The sequence below is a fragment of the Neolamprologus multifasciatus genome, chromosome 12, assembly GCF_963576455.1.
Source record: "Neolamprologus multifasciatus chromosome 12, fNeoMul1.2, whole genome shotgun sequence".
In the NCBI taxonomy this organism is placed as follows: Eukaryota; Metazoa; Chordata; class Actinopteri; order Cichliformes; family Cichlidae; genus Neolamprologus; species Neolamprologus multifasciatus.
In genome coordinates this window covers 12,174,946-12,194,816 of record NC_140450.1, presented here as the reverse complement: position 1 = coordinate 12,194,816, position 19,871 = coordinate 12,174,946, and the positions used below count along the sequence as shown (strand labels likewise).

At 37.5% G+C, this 19,871-nt stretch overlaps 1 protein-coding gene across 1 annotated transcript; it reads left to right on the top strand.

Annotated features, from left to right (window-relative positions):
- Window positions 1–5,084: 5,084 nt before the first annotated feature.
- LOC146506555 (corticotropin-releasing factor-binding protein-like) lies at window positions 5,085–12,407 on the top strand. The gene is made up of 7 exons (XM_085180719.1): window positions 5,085–5,226; window positions 5,374–5,461; window positions 6,247–6,404; window positions 7,389–7,599; window positions 8,787–8,941; window positions 11,231–11,351; window positions 11,643–12,407. Exons 1-7 carry the CDS (start codon window positions 5,146–5,148, stop codon window positions 11,795–11,797), a joined length of 969 nt encoding a protein of 322 aa, XP_085036845.1. The 5' UTR covers window positions 5,085–5,145; the 3' UTR covers window positions 11,798–12,407.
- The last annotated feature ends 7,464 nt before the right edge of the window (window positions 12,408–19,871 follow it).

The following is a 19,871-nucleotide window of genomic DNA, read 5'->3' as shown; positions in this document are numbered from 1 at the left end:
GCATCACACTTTGTAATTATACTATTATGTAGAATTATTCTCATCGTCTGCATGCACCATCAATCATCCCAGTATAATTTGTGAATGTGCTTACTAGGAAACAGACAAAAAAAAGCTCTTCACATCATGTTCCAGTGGCTCATTTCAGTGTATACAATACCTCAGTATTTTATTCTTAATATTAGCGTAATTCGTGTTTGTTCAATAGCCTCGCCAATAATAGATTGAAGATTTTTTTTAAAAGATGTACGTTAAGAAAAAAAACTGTTTTTATCTAAATGTATTTTGTGCATTTATTATTTTTCTTTTTAATGTGTTGTCCCTATAACCCATAAATGCTTCAGCATGATCTCTTCTGACTACATAATGCATCACACAAAAGTCTAACTGGTAAAAACCAAACCAAATAAACAGGCCAGTGTCAGATGGGAGTCACCAGACCTCCCCTGAAGAACTTGGTTGGAAGGTAATTAAAAGAAGAGTGTGTTATCCATCGCTCCTCATTAATGCACTTTGAATTAGCCACTTTCAAGGGAGAGGAATGGGGAGGAGGGGACAAAGGAGAAAATCCATGCAGACTTTAAAGTAATCTCTCTCTGTCAGGTTGGTCCAAATGGGGAGGGTCAGCTCATTACAGCCCACACAGGAGATGAATGGGTCAGTCAGGCAGTGGGGAGAGCCGGGCTGGACCGCTGTGTTGACAGACAGATCCGCACAAGAAATGTGTGTTCCTGTGTGTGTAAAGGAGGCAACACACAGTGAACAAAAAAATCAAAAATACTTAGCTACATGTGCTACGTTTGCCAGGGAGCAGGTGTTCAAAAGGAGGTTGCATGCTGGGCAGTAAGACAGGGCTAAGACACTAATGTCTGCAGTCAACAATCACTGTGATTTAACTTTAACCACATGGAGGGGTGACTGTCACATCTTGCCAGCTGGGGCAATCATCCCAGATACAGCAAATCACACTCCTTTAAGTTTTTTTTAAACTGCTTCTATCTTCAGGAAAATCCTGATAAACCAAATCAGTTGCCTTTTTGAGAAAACTGTGGGAAGGATTTGTCATTGCCACTTGGAGCGTCATTGAGAAGTTACCACTGATTCGTGCATTTCTTGAAGCAAAAATAGACCTGTTTCTGCATCTGCCACCAGGTGGTGTTGTAGCCTTTTGTCTGGTGAAGACAGAAGCAGCTGGCTCCTCGCTTGTTTTTTTTAGTGATGATATTTATGGTATCTAAATTCAAAACACTTTAAACACATCTGAATTTGATGTTCTGATTTTAATATTCAAATGTACTGAGTTTTTTTCTGTCCGTTTTTTCATATCACAATTACTGGGATATTCTTGTGTGCTGTTGGTTTAGTCATGCTAGTACTGTATTTTTATGGTTCCCCAAGAATAGCACATTTACAGAGAAAGTTCATCCATGGGTAGCACAGGATGGCAATTCATTCATTCTTTCTCACCCTTCATTCAGTCAGGGTGATACACTGGGGGAGGTAATAGGCGAAGAGTGGTTGTTAAATATGGTTATTAGATTAGAAAATGAACTCTTCAAATAGGCCAGCACTGAGGGAATTGCTGTATCAGTTCATCATTTAGAGCAGTATAATCAGACTCTGGGGTTACGTGTTCATTAAAATCTATCAATTCATTTAATAAATTGGATTTTAACAATTACAGTATGTATCACAGCTCCGCATCACACATACGCACACATCACATCACATGAAATTGCTAAGGGACGAGCATTTAACACCAGGAAATACACACACATGGGCACTCACCACGAAGCATTTTGCGAGCGTTTTCCCTTTCCTGTGGTGTCATTCAGATTAGCAAAACACACTTTAAACAGTGAGACTCTGGCTAATAGGTTGAGGCATCTTCACAACGCAATGACTCTGTGAGGCAACTAATTATTAACACTGACTACTGGCTTTTAGATGAAAGTAACACACCTCGAATAGGTCATCAGCATTAAAAGTCAACAGGCTGACAGGCTGTTATAGTAAATGTTATTCATTATGTTCATTATTTTTTGTGGTTTGTTGTTCTGTGTGGCATCATAGACCTTAATAACGATGGAAAAAAATGTCAGCTATAATTAGCTCAAGGCGCACTTACACACAGTCTCTCATCTTCATTTCAGATGAATGACAGAAAGAGAGGGCTATTTTATCAGATGTGTGTATCAGCGCTGACAGGCTGATCATCATCTCTTACACTCAGCTACATCTGAGTTTGACCTTTCACAGCAGCAGCACAGGCAGCTAAAAGTGGTCAACTCTAAATGACTTTCCTATGTCAAAACAAACTGAACTACATCGCAGCCTCTCGCTCTCCCTTGTTGGCTCTTTCTCACTTTCTCCTTCCGGACACATATTCCGGTCTGACTCACTGCTCATTTTGTTCTCACTTTGTCCAAAGATGTTATTTAGACCACAGCTGTCCATTTTGATTTCCTGGCTGTCAAATTGGCCAGCAAAAACAAGTAAAATAAATAAATAAAAATCTAAGCAAAGAGGTTATATCTCTCTAAACACAGAAGCAAGCAGGCTATAGCACAAGCACAAATCTGTGGCAAAATTTGGTGGTATTCTACTCAGTCTAATAGAGGTCTACTTGCAGTATCTGAAACAGTGGAACACAAAGCACCTTTTATCAAACTTCTATCAAACTGCTATGTGAAATATAAAAAAATCATTGTAGTATCCTCTCTCTAATTATCCTCTCTAATCTGATGAGTGTTTGACTAACTGACCTCAGTCAGTAAGTCAGACTTCAGACTTCTTGCAGAGAAACACCTCATTTCCTCACAGTTCCTTTATTAGAGATGGGGAGCTAAAACACGTCCTTAAAAAGATAGTTGTCACAGATGTCTCTTAAGTCTTAATAGTAACCAGCAAGTGAGTCAAAAGTTGTCGCACATATTAGTCCCATCAGGCCACAAGTTACTGATCAGAAAGCAGAAGCAGGAACAGAAAAGATTCTTTATATAGAATCAAAGATGTATTAATTCAAATAATTAATCGTTATGGAAAATATGCTTGGTATAAACTGAGTGTTCATCAATCAAGTAAATTTCTTTCAACCGAATTCCATCAATATTTTATATTGAACGTATGCAACACAATTGCATCTAAAATTTACATGCAATCAAATTACTTAAATCCAGCATTTTGGAAATGGGGATAAAACACAAAATAGGCAGTAACTCCAGCCTATCCCACTTGTCAGAGTACACTTCAGCTCATAATTCAAATAAAAAACTCGATTTAGGATCAGTGAACACTTTAACATGCTTTTCACTGAACTGTGAGAGGTTGTTGAGGTGCACAGAGAGAACATACATGCTCAGAAAAACTCTAAACCAAGCAAGAGGATTCATGGCAATGTCACCGTGAGATAGCAGCACTAACCACTGCAATTCTGTGCTCCCCGATGCCCAAATATCAGGCAAAAGTAATAGACTGAAACCAAATTGAAAGTGGTTCTTTAGCTGAAGGTTGACTCATGACTGGCACTGCATAAACTCTGACTCATTCAGTATCTCAAAGGACATCTGAGAATTCATGACTTTTGCAATCTGAGCATTCATGTCCGAAAAGTGTATATATAAAAGAGCGCATGAGGTTCATTTTCTCTCCGCCAAAGTCTCAATATATTCATTTGTGTGACAAACTGCAGGAAAAAGTGGAGAGTGCAGATGCTTCCACCCTGGACCACTACACCATACAATTAAGCAGTTAACATCCAGTCATCTATAAAAATTCAGAGCAGGCCCATTCAGTTCTGCTTTTGTATCAAGATGGCAAGAGGAAAAGATCGAAGGGACTTTATAAGAGGGCTTATTGTTGGGGCACAGATGGCAGGTGCTTCAGTCAAATAGCCTATTCTATTAACTGGTGTTTTCATAGGAATGGTGAAGTGACATCAGCATTTAGATCTATGGAAATTTTACAGAAACACAGAATATTTGGTCTGACATTGCCTATTTGATGATTGTGATGCTCCTGCATTAGTGTGATATGCAAGTAAAAATAAAGTGGGAGTTCTTCCTCCTGACTGTGTCAGTAAGAAGAGTCCATCAAAAAAATAGAGTTGTATTGTATTAAGATTCATTTCTATCCTTATTACAGAGATGAATGCACACTGAAGAGTTCAGTGGTGCAAAAACCAGAGGCACTGGTCTAGAGACACATGTGGGAGAAGTGGTATCAGATGAGTCATCGTTCATCACAGTTGGGCAAATGTGACGCACAGAAAGAGACTGGTAGAGGCATGAATGCTTGACCTCCACTGTAAGGGGGATCCATAACCTCTGTAATAGCTCAGGAGTATTTTGCTATCATTGTTTGAGTGCATTTGTCTCCTTAGAGTTAGAGATCACTGCAAATCAAAATAAAGTTGTTCGGAGTGATCCTAGTAATCCTATCTACCCAGTTATGCAGTTATAGTGAATCATTTCTATCCTTATGGGAGTGGTCCCATCCAGGGTGACAACACAAGAGATGTCACAGCAGGACTTATCTGAAATGTAAATACCGTGAATTATTCAGTTTTGCTGGAGCAGTTAACAGATTTCAACCTTACTGAACACAATGAGAGTTTCTGGACAAATGTGTTTCCAGCACCACCATGGCCATCAAAACAGCAAATGAGGGAATATCCTTTGGGGGGAAAAATACGGTTCGTCCCTCTTATCAGTGTTCCTGAGACTTGAAGAATCAATACCAACAGTATTTGGCAGTTCAAATATGTCCCACGAGCTATTATTTTTCAATGAAGAGTCACCAAATTGACCACAAAGCACTATGTTAGCCTGTCTACTCAATGTTAAGCTGTGTAGCGATTTTAATAAACACTGACATGTTTCAAGTATTGCATTTCCTCCAATGAATTCATACGCAGTAGTTATTAGTTTCTAAACATCTGAATTCCCTAAAACAGCCTTGAATGACTGCTTTTATTCACTCATTATCAAAGTCATTTTTAAGTCCGCACTCCTAAATGTTTGTCACTAACCCTCTGATGTCGGCCTGCCTGCCTGTCTGGGCTGCTATAAAAGCTGCGATCTCACAGGCAGCTCCGTTATTCTCCCCTCAGCTTCAGGACACACTCCTCGAGAGACGCACTTCAGCATGTCGGTGGCTCTGCGCACACAGCTGTTTCTCTTTCTTATCTCCGTTTCATTAAGGATGGGGCTCGCTCGCTACATCGAGGTAAGGTCGCGTTTGTAGTCGAGCAAAGTGGAATTTTTGATCAAGTCTGAACTCATGTCTGTCAAGTTTTTATGAGCGGCCCGGAGGTGAAATCTTAGGTTTTCTGTTTGTTTGTATTTACTTGTTTGTTTTCCTTCTTCTTTTCAGGACAACGAAGCCTCAGATGGATTATATTCTTTGCTGAGTTTGGCCCAGAAAAGAGAATCAGAGGATTTTATTTTCCGCCGATCTCTCAGTAAGAACTGCTTAAACATAGCTTTAAATCACCGAATTATAACAATTGCTGGATTTGATACAGTAATTGGGTGAATGTTCATTTATGCACCAGTGCCCATTCAGTCACTTAATTAGAACATAGGCTACTAAACACGTTAAATAATTAATGGATTAATCCAGGCAAACATTTTTAAATGAAAACTGATGCTGTGCTCTGAGTAACACTTTGACCTCATGAGAAATTATTAAGACTAAACTCAAATCCAGTATGTTTTCTGAACCCAATATATGTGTAATGTATTTTGTATCTGGCTGTCTGTGTGTGTTCATATGTGTGTTTGCCTCCCCTGTATTCTGGGGGTGTATATATTTCATAGCCACTTATGGGGACCAATCCAGTTTGGTCTTTAATCTTTAATTCTACTTTGGTTACTTGGTGTGGTCAGGGTAGGTTTGGGACTGGGCGAAGGTTAGTTAAGGTAAGTTAAAGTTTAAGAGTTAGGCAAAAAGTTGTTATAGTTGGTGTTAGGGACCAACCGTGGCTCAGGAGTCAGCATGGGCTGTCAAGCACTTGGAAGGGCAGTGGTTTGATCCCCAACTCTTCCATTCTACCTGTTGAAGTATCCTGGGGCATGATGCTGAACCCTGAGCTGACCAAAAAAAGGAGTTTGGGTGAATAAGACTTGTAATAAAAAGTGCTTTGGGTGCTCAGCTGGGGAAGAAAAGCTCTAAGTACTAGTCTCTTGAATATTTATATGTATTTTCTGTCTGAAATGGAAAACTGACTGTGTGTGTGGTTTGTAGGATGCTTGGACATGCTGGCCACTGATGGCCTCTTCACCTTTGTGGCATCAAAGCCACAGCTGGCATGTGCAGCTTTCATCATAGCTGAGCCCAGTGAAGTCATCAGTCTGGAGCTGTCTGACGTCAGCATCGACTGCAGCGCTGGAGATTTCATAAAGGTTGGCACACTCACCAAAAATAGCCCCCACACATATCCAACCCCTCTTTTAAATGAAAGGCAGGGACTCCAAGGCTTTTTTTGGTTTAAACTCTGATTTCTATTTCATCTTCTTCCTGTGCGTTTGAAATTAGGCCAAACAGGGTTAAGGCGGCGTTTAAGGGCCAAACACCACACTGGATGCTTTCTGCATTGGTCACATTACCCAGAGCAAGAGTGGGAAGAGAAGGCTTTAGTTCTGAAGCCAAGCCTGCCAGTGCAGATTTCAGTTCATGGCATAGGGAAAGGGGGACATTAGAATTTCATAAAACCTAGGTTTACGTGCATGTGATCTAGAAACCAAGAGCAGATTTGTGTAAATATTAGTAGGATTAATGTGCTCAATAAAACAAAACAGCACACCTCATTTTAAGAGATGAGATTTACAGAATATTTTTAGAATGAAATTCATGTTGGATTATGCTTGTAATTAAATAATATTCACAGCACAGCAGTGTAGAATGTGCTGTATGGCATGTCGGATTACCCGATAAAACATGATGATTCATGTCTTAAGTTTAATAGAAAACACAAAGATTTGTTTTCACCAACCCACTGGATCAGAATCATTTTTATTTGACCAAGTCTGTGCACACAAACCAGGAATGTGACTCCAGTTCACTTACTGCTCTCAGCATGCAAGAAAGAAACATACAGGGGAGGGGGGGGGGGGGAATCTTGGCAATTAGATTGCTTGTGTCTTTCTGTAAAACCGAATTGGTTTCTTACATAAAGCTGATGAGTTCTCTCTTAGTCATATAGTGAACAGCTTAATTTGGACATGCTAGCTGTCCTTGGCTTCTTCCACATTTTAAAAATTAATGCCTTGTATTTTTAGACACTGCTTCATGTTTTGTATGTGAAGGTGTGGAATAAGTGTGCTGAAATTAAGTAAGTAAAGGCATTAATGTTTGTATTTACTTCATATCATATGTTCCTCTTCAAGATATTTGATGGCTGGGTTTTGAAGGGAGAGAAGTTCCCCAGCAATCAGGACCATCCTTTACCCCTCTACGAGCGCTACACAGACTACTGTTCCTCCACAGCACCAGGAGCCACCAGCCGCTCTTCTCAGAATGTTGCCATGATCTTCTTTCGCATTCACAGCCCTGCTAGTGGCTTCACCCTCGCTGTCAAGAAACTATACAACCCTTTCCGTGAGTCTTGTTATGCATCACTAAGATCAGTTTGTGGCCAAAACATCTAGAACCAAACATAAAACACTTTCAAGTCTTCGTGTAAAAGATTTGTGTTATTTTTTTTGTTTTGTTTTTTTTATATGTCTTGTGAAATGAGGGGTACATTTGTGTGCACGCATGAGTGTACTTCCTGGACATTTGTGCTTGGTCGAGCTTTAATCAAGGCCAAGAGCGAGCGTAACGAATTGAGTGAGAAGGATGCACCTGCTTTCCAGCTGTTTGACAAACACAGCGTTAACATTGTGTCAAGAAACATAACTGTCACCGTCTGGCTGTAAGACAAAGACAAGGAAATAAATATAGACAACAACAAAAAACAGCAGTTTCAATTAATTATTTATAGGGTAACAGTAGTTTATCCCCTTGTTCAACATTAAGTGCAAACGTCTGCAGTTTAGGCCTTATATATGATCTAATCAAAGTGACAATAAAGCTACCTCACATATTTTTCCATGCAACATAACAGTGTTACTCATTTAATACATAATAAAAGTCAGAGTGTTTCTAGAACATTCCTTAAATCTAAAAGTTTGGCTGGCAAACAGAATGGAGCTAACAGCTATATAAAAGTATGGATAAACAACTTGAATTGTTAACTAGCACCACAGTCTAAAGTTTAGACTGACTTAAACTGAATGATATGTATAAATGTTTGATGGAGGAAAACAATAAGTAACAATGAACGAATGATCGAAATGGTAGGGTAACCTGAAGGGTAATATTTACCAATGGTAAGCTAGATAGTGACTGTGATAGTGGCTCTTACCAAAAATTGGATGTAAAAGATACACATACAACATTTAATTGTTTAATTGATTAAGGAATCTCATGAATCTAAGCTTCAAACGTCTCTCTTCATATTTGATTAGCTCGGTTTCTTTACCACAAAAATGTGAAGGGAACAATATGAACAAAGTGGCAACATTTTCAGACTCCCTTTCCCGTAATGCTTTTATGAATTCACTTTTCTTTCTTTCAGTTCTGTGATTAGAACTAGAATTGGATTTCCTTTCCAGCTGCCACCCTCTGAGTCTGTCCTCTTTGTGACGTGAAGTGTCAGTAATGAGTTTCTCAGGTTATCGAGAACTGGAAATGTGAAATCTCTTCTCCTGTCTGTGCATGTGTCGATTTGTTCGTGTGGAAAGCCTGTAACATCATGTCTCAGAGTCCAGAGGGAAGCTTCACCATGGTGATGCCACATCAGCGCAAGAACTGCAGCTTCTCCATCATCTACCCCGTGGAGATCCGACTGACAGAACTCAGCCTGGGGCAGGCCAAAAGCAATGAGCTGAGTCCACAGGTAGATCACACACATGCATACACGCATGCATGTGCCCACAGTCACACACACGATCTTCTTTTCTCTGTGAAATAAATATCTTACTGAGGCCAAATTCTGACACTTTAAATAGACCTTTAGCTTCAGTTGGACATTTTAAACGCATTCAGAGTGTGATATATTTTTTTTTATTAAAGCTATTAATAGTGTTTGCATGTTTGTTTATGTCGTCACACAAATTTTATTAGTATGTGTCAATTTTAATTTTAATTTTATTTTCATTTAATAAAGTTTTGTTGAACTACAGAGATTTATTAATTTCATTTTCCTAACTGTGATGGGGAAATCCCTTTAACTGATCGATCAGAGCTCAGTAGGCGTAATTAGCACTAGGATGTCATCTTCCTACATCTAGAGGGAAGCTGATGAACACAGGAAATGAAAAACAAACAGTTATGAGACTGAAACTAAAGTGAAGCCTGGAGCTTGAATGAAGCCTTTCAGTGTAGAATTTCATGTTCTCTTTGTGCCAGAGAGGACTTTCTTCAGGTATTCAGGCTCAAAAGTATGTTATTGTAGGTTAGGTTAATCCAGTGGTCCTCCAACTGTGTGGCGGGTTCAGAACAGAGCCACTGCAGTTGGAGCATGGAAGACTAAGGGAAAAGGATGTAAACTAAAGTTGGGCATGCCAGAAAAGTTTGAGAACAACTGGGTTAATTGGTGATTTTATATCATGAATGATGTGATTGGTCCACCGTCTCACTTTGTTAGTCCTATTATAGATGGATGACCATTCTACTCATACCAGAATCTATTAGGATAGTTTCCAATTTTCTGTTGCATTCACCACATGCTGATATTATACCACAACTGAAAATATTGTCATTGAAAGTAATCCAGGATTTTGGAGAGTCATCCAAAAGCAAATTGTGTTTGGCAAATTGGCTGCTGAGCCACACTGCCACTGTAAATTACACTGTGTTCATAAGTCCCACTCCAATAGGTGAAAAAAAAAGAAAACAGAAAATAAATCCTCAATGGCAAATGGTCTAATGAGACTAAATGAAAACATCACTGTGGTTAATAGATGGAAGAGTTTGAGCAAACCACTTCAGCTAAACTAAATATTATTCATTGTGTGTAGATTATAATGTTAAACCCTCATACTAAATGTTTGAAGATGATCCTCAGTTTTTAATGTTAAATAAGGAATAGTAATGACAAATGGAGTCAAAAATAATAAAATAATAAACATTTTTAATAAGAGTTTATGAATTTTAGAAAAAAGCTTGCAGGTGAACACAGCAGAGCACTTACCAGTCATATCGAAGTCTTACCCCTGAAATACACCATGTCCTTGACTTTTCATCTGTTACACAGTTTTGTCTGGTAAAGTGCTTCAAATCACACAGAGTGTTGCAAGGGCAGAGGGTGTAGTTTCCACGGGATCTTTTATTTTGAAAACTGACCAGATTTTCTGTGACATTCCTGTGCCTGATGTCCTGCCCTCCTCATCTACTCTGTGCAGCTTGACAGAGCCTCTGTTAAATAAACAAACACATATATAAATACATTACATATAAATACAACAATGCAGAGAAGCTTCTCTGGTGTCTGGTAGAACCAGACGATCACCAGAACGCTAAGCAGAGGCTCCCAGATTACTACAATTTCTACTATTATGACAATTTCATCCACTATTAGATAAGTGAGGTTAACTAACGTTAACAAGAGCTGAAGTGTGTAATAGGAAATGTGTTAATGGGAAAATAAATAAATAAATAGTACTTATTAATTAATTAATAGTTAGTAATGAGTAGTCATAAAAGCTATTACATGAAATGCAACTCTCTATGAATAAGGGAAGGAGAAAAGTGGTACAAAGCATGCTCATAAAAGTGTAATATAATAAATAATAAATTAATAAAGTAAAATATTCATTTTTAATTATCTGAAAAACAACATCCTGTCAACTGCTTCTGTTTAAATTCTGAGGAAAACTGTATGTATTCCAAATTCAAATATTACAAAAATTGTTTGTGTAAACATTTTTCAGTCAAATGAAGTCATTTCATTTGAATCCTTTGCAGTATTACTTTTTCATTGTGTTACAAGCATCTGCCCAATAGAGAACCATGAAGCCCTGGAATCACATCTCCACTTGGTTGGCCTTTTCCAGGTTAACATATAGTACTTTTATTGGTCCAAAGAGCTCCACAGGAAGTTTTAATGGCAGTTTTCTATGTAACAAAGTAAACTCTTTATCTGGACTTCACCATCAAAATATTTTGTTGATCATTTATTTTACAGAGACTGGCGTGGTCTGGCTGCTCAGGGTCAGGTGACTATGTGGAGCTGCTGGGAGGGAATGGGGTGGATACCTCTAAGATGTTCCCTGTGGCCGACCTCTGTTTCTCCTTCAGTGGACTCGGTGAGTCTGTGTCCATCGTGGTGTCCAAGAAACACTTTTACTAGTAATTATGATGTGCTGTAAAAGAGTCCTACAAAATAAAAACATCCCACATAGTGAAATATCCAATGCAATTCAAATTTTATGTTTACATATATTTGCTGTTTTTACTTGTAAAAATACTGCAATACAGATACAAAGTAAATGTTTTTGCTGCCAATGTAAACAGAGTAAGTAGGGCTGGCTACAGAACAAGAATTCTTGGATGGTAGAGTGTAAAGTATGTGTTTTCCTCTCCTTGTGGCCCTTCAGCTCAGATGAAGATTGGTTGTGATAACTCAGTGGTGAGGCTCGTGTCCAGTGGGAACTATATCAACCGCGTTTCCTTCCAGTACCGACTACTGGAACACAATGAGCTTCCCAAGGCCCGAGAGAACAGTTTGGAAAACTTCTGCACTGTGGAATAAGATGTCACAACATACACACATACGCATATGTACACTTGTGAGCACACACAGTCATTCATCTCTCTGTTAAAAAATACCACTTTAATGAAAGTGTCACATTTAACTAATTGTATTAGTAAGTATTTTGTATTGTATTTGCCAAATATTTTATTAAGCTATTATGTTAGCTTTGATCATAGCCTATTTATTTAAAAAGAATATTCTCCTTAAAGTTATGGATGCTAGTGGATTTCTTTTCCTTTTTAATTATTTGTCATTAAAATTTGTTGTTTGTGTTTTTTAGTTGACATCCCTGCTGCCTCTTTTCTTTATACTGCCTCGACGATTTAAGAAATAAATATGAACTGCATGATGAAGCACATTTTCACTGTTTTTGTGAGCAGCTCTCCTTTTCCAGGTCTACTTCGATTTCATTATATAACTGCATATTCCCTCAGGGCTTGCTTTACTGGTATGTTTTGTGGCATCCACCCATTTGACTGATTAATGCAACTTTCTTTAGAGCTGAAGAAAATGCTTTAATCTGGCCAGGCTCTTAATACATAGAGTGATTATGAGCTACTGCATTTTTATGAGTTTCTGTGAGACTGAATTTAAGTGACGTGAACTTGAATTGCATTTCATTAAATTTAATTCAATTAAATTCAAGTTAATTTATTGTAGCACTGAATCGTGACAGCAGTTGAGAAGTTCCAGTGCACTTTATACTGCGAGGTAAAGACCCTGCAGTATTAGTGAGAAAACACCAACAAGTAAGCACGATCTTGGTGACAGTGGAGAGGAAAAACTCCTTTTAAGCAAGAAGAAACTTCCAGCAAAACCAGACCAGGTTCACAGAAGGGCAGCCATCTCCTGCAACCACACTATCTGGTGTAGCGGCAAGCCTGGGTCTTTCTGGGTGCAGTTTGCAAGCTCCCTCTGTTCCTGCATGGGTTTTTTCCTCCCACAGTTGAAAGACATATAAGTTGGCCATAGGTGTGAATATGAGTATGAATGGTTGCCTGCTTCTCTGTGTTAGCCCTGTGATGGACGGGTGGCCCGTTGAGGATATACCCCAAATCTCACACTATGACAGCTGGGAGAGGCTCTACCCCACATCTGGCCCTGAACTGAACGGATGATAGATAAACATAGATGGATGGGACTGATCCTTGCAAGTGAAAAATGTATTTCTTTAGCATACGCTAATGTACATTATGTCCAAAAGCAAAATGTTCATATTGCTGCACACAGATACACCACCTTATATCGAAACTAAAAAAAACATGAAGTCTAGATGGAATCTTTGCATTTTGATCAGAGATGTCCTTGATATACCTTTAAATGACAGCAATTTGAACATATATGAGCATTTCAGCATTAAGATTATGTTCCTGGCAATCAGTATTAAGCAATGACGCATGCACTTCTTCTATTTTTTATAATCCAATTTGCTCCAGATGCAAACTCTAAAATAGCTTTCATAGTGGTTCGTGAATGCTCATAATTAAAAGGGATTAATACAGACAGCACAGAATTATAACACCACATTTTTCTAAAAGTATGACCACTCTCCGTCACTGACTGTTTAACCCTAATCTCTTGCATACTATAGGCCTACAACTGTGGATCATAACTCTGAATGAATGTGCAGCTCATAATGGGATTATCCCACAAGCCTCAGCATTCTTATTCCTCTCGACATCCTTCTGAGTGGCTCTCTTTTGATCTTCTCCTTACGTGGAATTAATCTCAAACCTGCTCAGCCGTGATGATTCAATTAACCAGCGGATGTCTTTTTTCGCTCGATCTGTTGCAATTTTCAGCCTTCATTAGAGAATGAAATGCACTTTGGGTGCCATTGAAAGGAAAATAGTCAGATGTTTTGTTTTCTTTCTAGCTTTATGCACATCAGCATCAAATACTCCGTAATGTAATTTCAGTGGCCTATCATCGTGGACTAGAAATGAGTTTGTCAGGCTAATATGCGTCACAAGTCCTTGTGGATGATGTGTGACCCTTTACAGAATGAGGCATGCTTATATTATTATTAACATTGATGTAAGAAAATGAGAGAGTAATGTTTATTTAAGATATTATTTACACGGGACTGGTTAATGAATACACATCAGAAAGAAAAATCGGTCACTCCTATTCAGTATCCTCCTCCTTTCCTTCCCTGTCTCAATCTGTTCCCAAAGAGATGCTCTCAACAGTATGTGATTTGTAGCATATCATTGAATTATTTTGTGTTTTCCTATTATAAAGACCCTTTAAAAATATACACACAGACCTTGAAGTGGAACGCTGGGGACTTTATTTGTGTAGCTTGTATCTGTGGGGATAGACTTTTAATGAACTGCTATTTAATCCTGTAAGAGAATATATATAAACATTCCTGTATTTTACATGTGTTTTCAGTGGCAGCAGCAGCAGCTTTGAAAACTAGAAATTCAGTCTTTTTGTACTTAGATAATATTTTACAGTTCTGGCCGCTGACTTGTTAGCTATGGTAATAAAACACCAGGCAGGTTGGTGAGCAGTGAACAGTGTCCTCTATCTGTGATGAGTGTTACTCTGGAGGTCATTCAGCAAAATTATGTTTTGTGTTCATCACTTATTGTTTTGCTAATAATTTACTGCACGTTATCGGAGAGCTCTCATATCACTAATTATTTGAACGATTAAAAAGAAGCTTGATATATTAATTTATATCTATACAATTTACAATTGTGAATGCGAGAGTGAATGAATAGTGGCATTGTAAAGCGCTTTGGGTGCCTTGAAAAGCGCTATATAAATCCAATCCATTACAATTTGAAAACATACAAGAGATCACATTTAATTGTCCCTTTGATGTAATCCAGCTGAGAAAAAATTAACATGATTTCAATTAGCAAAGTTTTTAATCAAACGTTTTGTCTCATGGTGGAAGTTTGCCGGACTGGCAGCAAATAAACCCCTAATATATATATTTTATGAGACTGATGTAAGGACTGTGAATTAACTTCATTTCACTTCAAGACAAATAAAGGTGATATATTAAACTGATATTGTAACTGTTATCACTGAATACACACACTTACTCACACATGTCTAATGCAAATCAGTCTACTTCAGATGTTAACAAGAGCAGCTGATCTGCAGAGCAATCATATCCAATACATTTTCACCCACTGCAGTGATTTACTCAACTGTATCATTTGACTCTCAAAGTTCCATCTGGTATTATTCATAAGAGACATAATTATGCCGTTTCTACTGCTATATAGCTTTCCATTCATTTGAGAATTTAAGCAGTTATGAGGACTTACAGTGGTGAATATTTTTTTTTATATTGTAATATAATATATTTTTTTGTATTAATCAGGTAACTGATAACGTGGTTAGTGAAAGTTAGGGTAAACAAGGAGGTCATACCTTTTCATTATATTTCATTGTATTGTCTTGATACAGCTCATGGAAGATATTTTTTATGTGTGCTACATCAAACAGTAGCCATTAAAACAAAACTGCAGTTCATGGAGTGGACGATTAAAATAAGTCAGTCCCATTGACTCCCATGTTAAAATGTAAGACTTAACTGCTAAGTGAAACTACAACTTTAGCAAAGAAATAGATGGTTTGAACCACTCATACTACTCATTGGTTTTGGACTTAGCATTCTGAAACTTCGGCAAACTTATTTTGTATGCTGCCATGTTGGTTTTTTGGAGCCAGAAGTTATTTTACATTGATGAAAAGGTGGCCTGCTAATTTATCAGTTAACACTATCGAGCTTAGTTAAGCTATACAGGTACAATATACAGAAAAATTATGGCTAAGTATAGGACAAATAAAATTTTAGCATTTTAATCACCAAAACTGAAGCACATGTTTTTGGCATGGTTTAACCCCATAGGAAGCCATGATATTAATCTATTCAAATGCTCCAAAAGGCATGAACAGCACACACACACACACACACACACACACGCACACACACACACACACACACACACCTGCGCACACAGGCACATGGACATGCACATGCAGACACACTTACACACAGTGAAGATGTCCACTTTAATTACTTTAAGTAGTGGTTGAGTCCTGCCAGACTTTGACTAGCTCCAGCTGCCCAGTAATGCACCTATCTCAGGTATCCAGGTGGATGAGTTATTATAAAATTCCTCCTACAGGACTGTTATGAGTTTATAGAGCCTAAAACTGTGTGTTTTACCAGGTTTCAAATATGCTTTCTAATGGTGTGAATTTTGACATTTTAACATTGGAGGATTGATGGGGACTGATTGCTGTTTGGACTCAAGTTCCACCTAAAGGAAGGAATTGCAATTTTTGACAGGTTTGCATTGGCTTGTATGTTTGTCCATAGACTTGTCTGTTTGAGTACTGTTAAGGTATGTGCAAAGTTAAAAGTAGGGGTGTTGCTGCTTTGATCTACAGGTGTGTGGACACAGGGAGCGGTAGCCTCATCTAATTGGAGTCACTAATTTGGACTCAAATTACCTGACAAATATAATGTCTTACAGTACAGAGCTTTTTAGAAGTCTGTAGTCCAGTTTTGGTGAGTCTAATTATAGTACTTAATTAGTATCTTACTTCCCAATTAGTTATTGTGCATTACATCCACATGGTTTATAGACACAGCTTAGTGTTTTAGAGCTGATATCTTACTGTTCAGTCCTCTTGTCTAAATACGATTATTACTTGTCCCAGAAACCAGTGGATACTGGTTTTGTAGACAACCCTTGGTTTAGTTATCTTTGAACTGTTTTCTGATCTAAAGAAATGTATAAACTTAAATATGTAAGAGTATTTTTCTATTTGTGAATATTTTTCCAAATTTTAACCAAAATCAAAGAATGATTTTCTTGAATCATGAAGATTAGATTTTCCACATAACTATAAGAGGAAGAGTAACATTAGGTGCATGCAAGGCCAAATTCCAGTTTCTTTCCTTTTCACTCTGTATTGGCTCAAGACTGATTGAGAAAAGCACTCTGAACTTTTTTTCATCAATACAGTCATTATGTAATAAATCACTTGAATAGAGTTTTGTAAGTAATACACTGCTTGGTGTAAACTTTGTCTTTCAGAACTGCAGAACTGCTCATTTACTGCCTCCACTTTGAGAAATTAGATTTTAATGCACGGCTATAAATATCTAACTAAATAAGTCTGTAAATACTGGAGATCACTAGCTTGCACATTTTGAAGGTAACATTATGTAATTTTATAAGTGCTACTTTTTTTAACTACAGTGGATTATTATCACATTACATCAGGAGAAATGCAGCACAAAAATAATGCTGAGAATCAATACAATGAACAGCTCTTATTTATATTTTATATATATATTTTCTTATTTATATAAGAAAATGCCAAATACAAGAAGCCAAATGACTGTCATCATAGTTTGCATGTAAAAGCTGATTCACACACTCAATAGATTTGATCATAGTTATATAGTTTCTATGACTCCAATAACTCTGATAATCTCAAGAGAGACACCATTTGATTTCTCCTACACTGCCCTCTGCTGCATGGTTTCTATTACTACACATATAATGAGGCAATGCTATGTACCAGATGGAGAATATGTTGTCTGAATAAACTAGCTGCAATTTTCTTGATGAATGCTTTGTTATTTGCTTTTTCCATCCATCACTTTAGATTTAGATACATTGCATTTTTATACAATAAAAAGTCTGAAGAAGATAAAGTTGTTGTTGTTGTTGTTGTTTTAATATAAATAAAAGAAAACAAACATCCGAAATATACAGTATCTGAATCAAACATTAGAGAAACTGCAGAGGTTGTCATCAGAATAATTGCAGATAAACAGAATCAAAATCCTCTCAGTAGATCATTTTTAGATTTCAATGGCTTCCTTTTAGCTACTATACATTTTATTACCAGTGTGTTTTCCTCCAGTTTTGAAAAATTTACAAAACTAAAGGCGATTTAAATTTATGAAGGCATGAAAATAAAAATGATGACCTTCAGATGAAGAGTGTAATAATAGCCAATGGCGCTAACAATGAGTGTGTAACACATTAATCCATATACTGAAGGCAAACAAAAATAGTTTACAAAGACTGAGAAAAAATGAAAAGAAAAAAAACTGAATAAATAAATAAATGGATGCTGGTCGTAAATGCTCTTACCTGGTGCCAGTATCATACAGAAGGAAGCAACAGACACAAGCAGCCTCATTGTGGGTCTTTGATCAAATGAGCAAGCACAGAGAACTGGAAACCTTTCAGACCTTTAGTGTCAAATGAAACTTCTCCACTGCTTTGCACATTATATCGTTTTAAAATGCATTATTTCATTACTTTGGCTTTGTACCAGCAACTTTTTATGTCTGGGTACGTGACTTGTCTTTCTTTAATGTTGGTCTTTATTGTAAATGTTGCTCTCCACAATTCCACCAATTCATCATCAACCCATTTTCCAGGAATTCCAGTGCTGATAAGAATTCAATTATCCTGAGTGAAACCATACATTTGTCTGGTGTTTGTGCAGTACATACCAAAACACTTAATTGAAGTGATTGAAGCTGCCACACCCAAACACTTTAATTTGTTGAAACAGAAAATTTAAAAAGTCTGCAATGACGTTAATAGCACTGTAGGTTAGACACAACACAAGTGCACTCATGATCCCTGCCGGTCTGTGTGTAGCAATCGGCACTCCCTCCAAGAGAGACCAGCTTTAGCATCCATCAAATAAATTCTAGCTTAATTCAAACTGTAACAACGGCACCAACAGTTCTCTTCTAACACAACAGTCACACACACACACACACACACACACACACACACACACACACACACAGGGTCTGAGCTTGTTGGTCTATAATAGCATTAATAGATCTGCGTCATTAATCTGCTCCCAGAAAAGGAAGAGTCTCTCAGAGCATCACAATTTAAAGAGACAACTCACCCAAAAAAATCAATCAATCACTTTGGCAGTATGCCTTTAATTATAACATATAATCACTCCTTCATCACGCCAAAAGATTCCAAAAAGTTGAAACTGTCAATATAAGGCATAAATCAGCTCACCTCTGTTTGGCCTGTCTGCTCTGTCCAGCCATCACTAATAAGCTTGGCCTTTTACCCCTGGATTAAAGGCCTTGTGTAGGAGGCATTTGAGAGGTTGAGGTTAGAATGTCGCGCTAACTTCAGCATGTCATTCTTCATTCATTTTTATTCTCATTCATTCTGTTTGTTTTATTCCAGACATATTTTTATTTCTTGTTTATAGACAGAAACAAGTCTAGTCATCAGAGCGATGTGGTCTCAGCACTGTAAGAATAATAAAGTCTTCTTTGTGAGTTAAAGTTCAGGACAAGTAGGGTTCAGCACTTAATTATAGAGCTGTAAAGGTCATGACATTATTGCCCAATATAGCTAGTTCTTATTGAGTCAGCCAGCCACGACAGACAATGCTCCTCCTCCCCTTGTGTCTGGAAAAGAGAAAGAACTAGCAGAACGCTGGGCGGTCAAGTGTCAGCATTAACAATATTTTATAGTGCTGTGAGTTATACTTTAATCATTGTAACTCTCTTGTTTCTCTCTCTCTCTCTCTCTTTTGTATTTGTGGCATTTTAGCTTTATAGTTAAGAAATTAGGAGCATGTCTTATTACATTATAGATACATATATATGATATTAATAAGATGTGATTAACAAACACCAATAATCTTCAGATATAACAATAAAAGTATTGAATTAATGTATAAAAAGTGCTATTTTATTGCTGTTTTCAGAGCAGGTTTGCTTGTTTCAGTTACGTTTTTATTGTTTGAAAATGTTAACTTTTAATATAGTTTTTATTAGCATCAGTTTTGGTGTTAGACTTTTTAATTGCTGTTATATGGAGTGCATATTACAAAGGCAAGCTCTCAGAAAGTCAGTACAGGCAAAAGAAGTAAATTAAGCTCTCTGAAACTGAATGGAGTCAAACTATAAACAATGCTGAGTAAATTATTTTCCTTTGTTCACAAGTTACCTTTTTTGCAGTTACCATCTAAAAGCCTGTTAATACCACCAAAGTTGTAAAAGCACCAACCAGTAACACAAAAC

Coding starts and splice junctions, on each gene's coding strand:
- LOC146506555 (XM_085180719.1), top strand. CDS start 5,146: ATGTCGGTGGCTCTGCGCACACAGCTGTTTCTCTTTCTTATCTCCGTT. Junction 5,462..6,246: donor TATTTTCCGCCGATCTCTCA/GTAAGAACTGCT, acceptor TGTGGTTTGTAG/GATGCTTGGACATGCTGGCC. Junction 11,352..11,642: donor TTTCTCCTTCAGTGGACTCG/GTGAGTCTGTGT, acceptor GTGGCCCTTCAG/CTCAGATGAAGATTGGTTGT.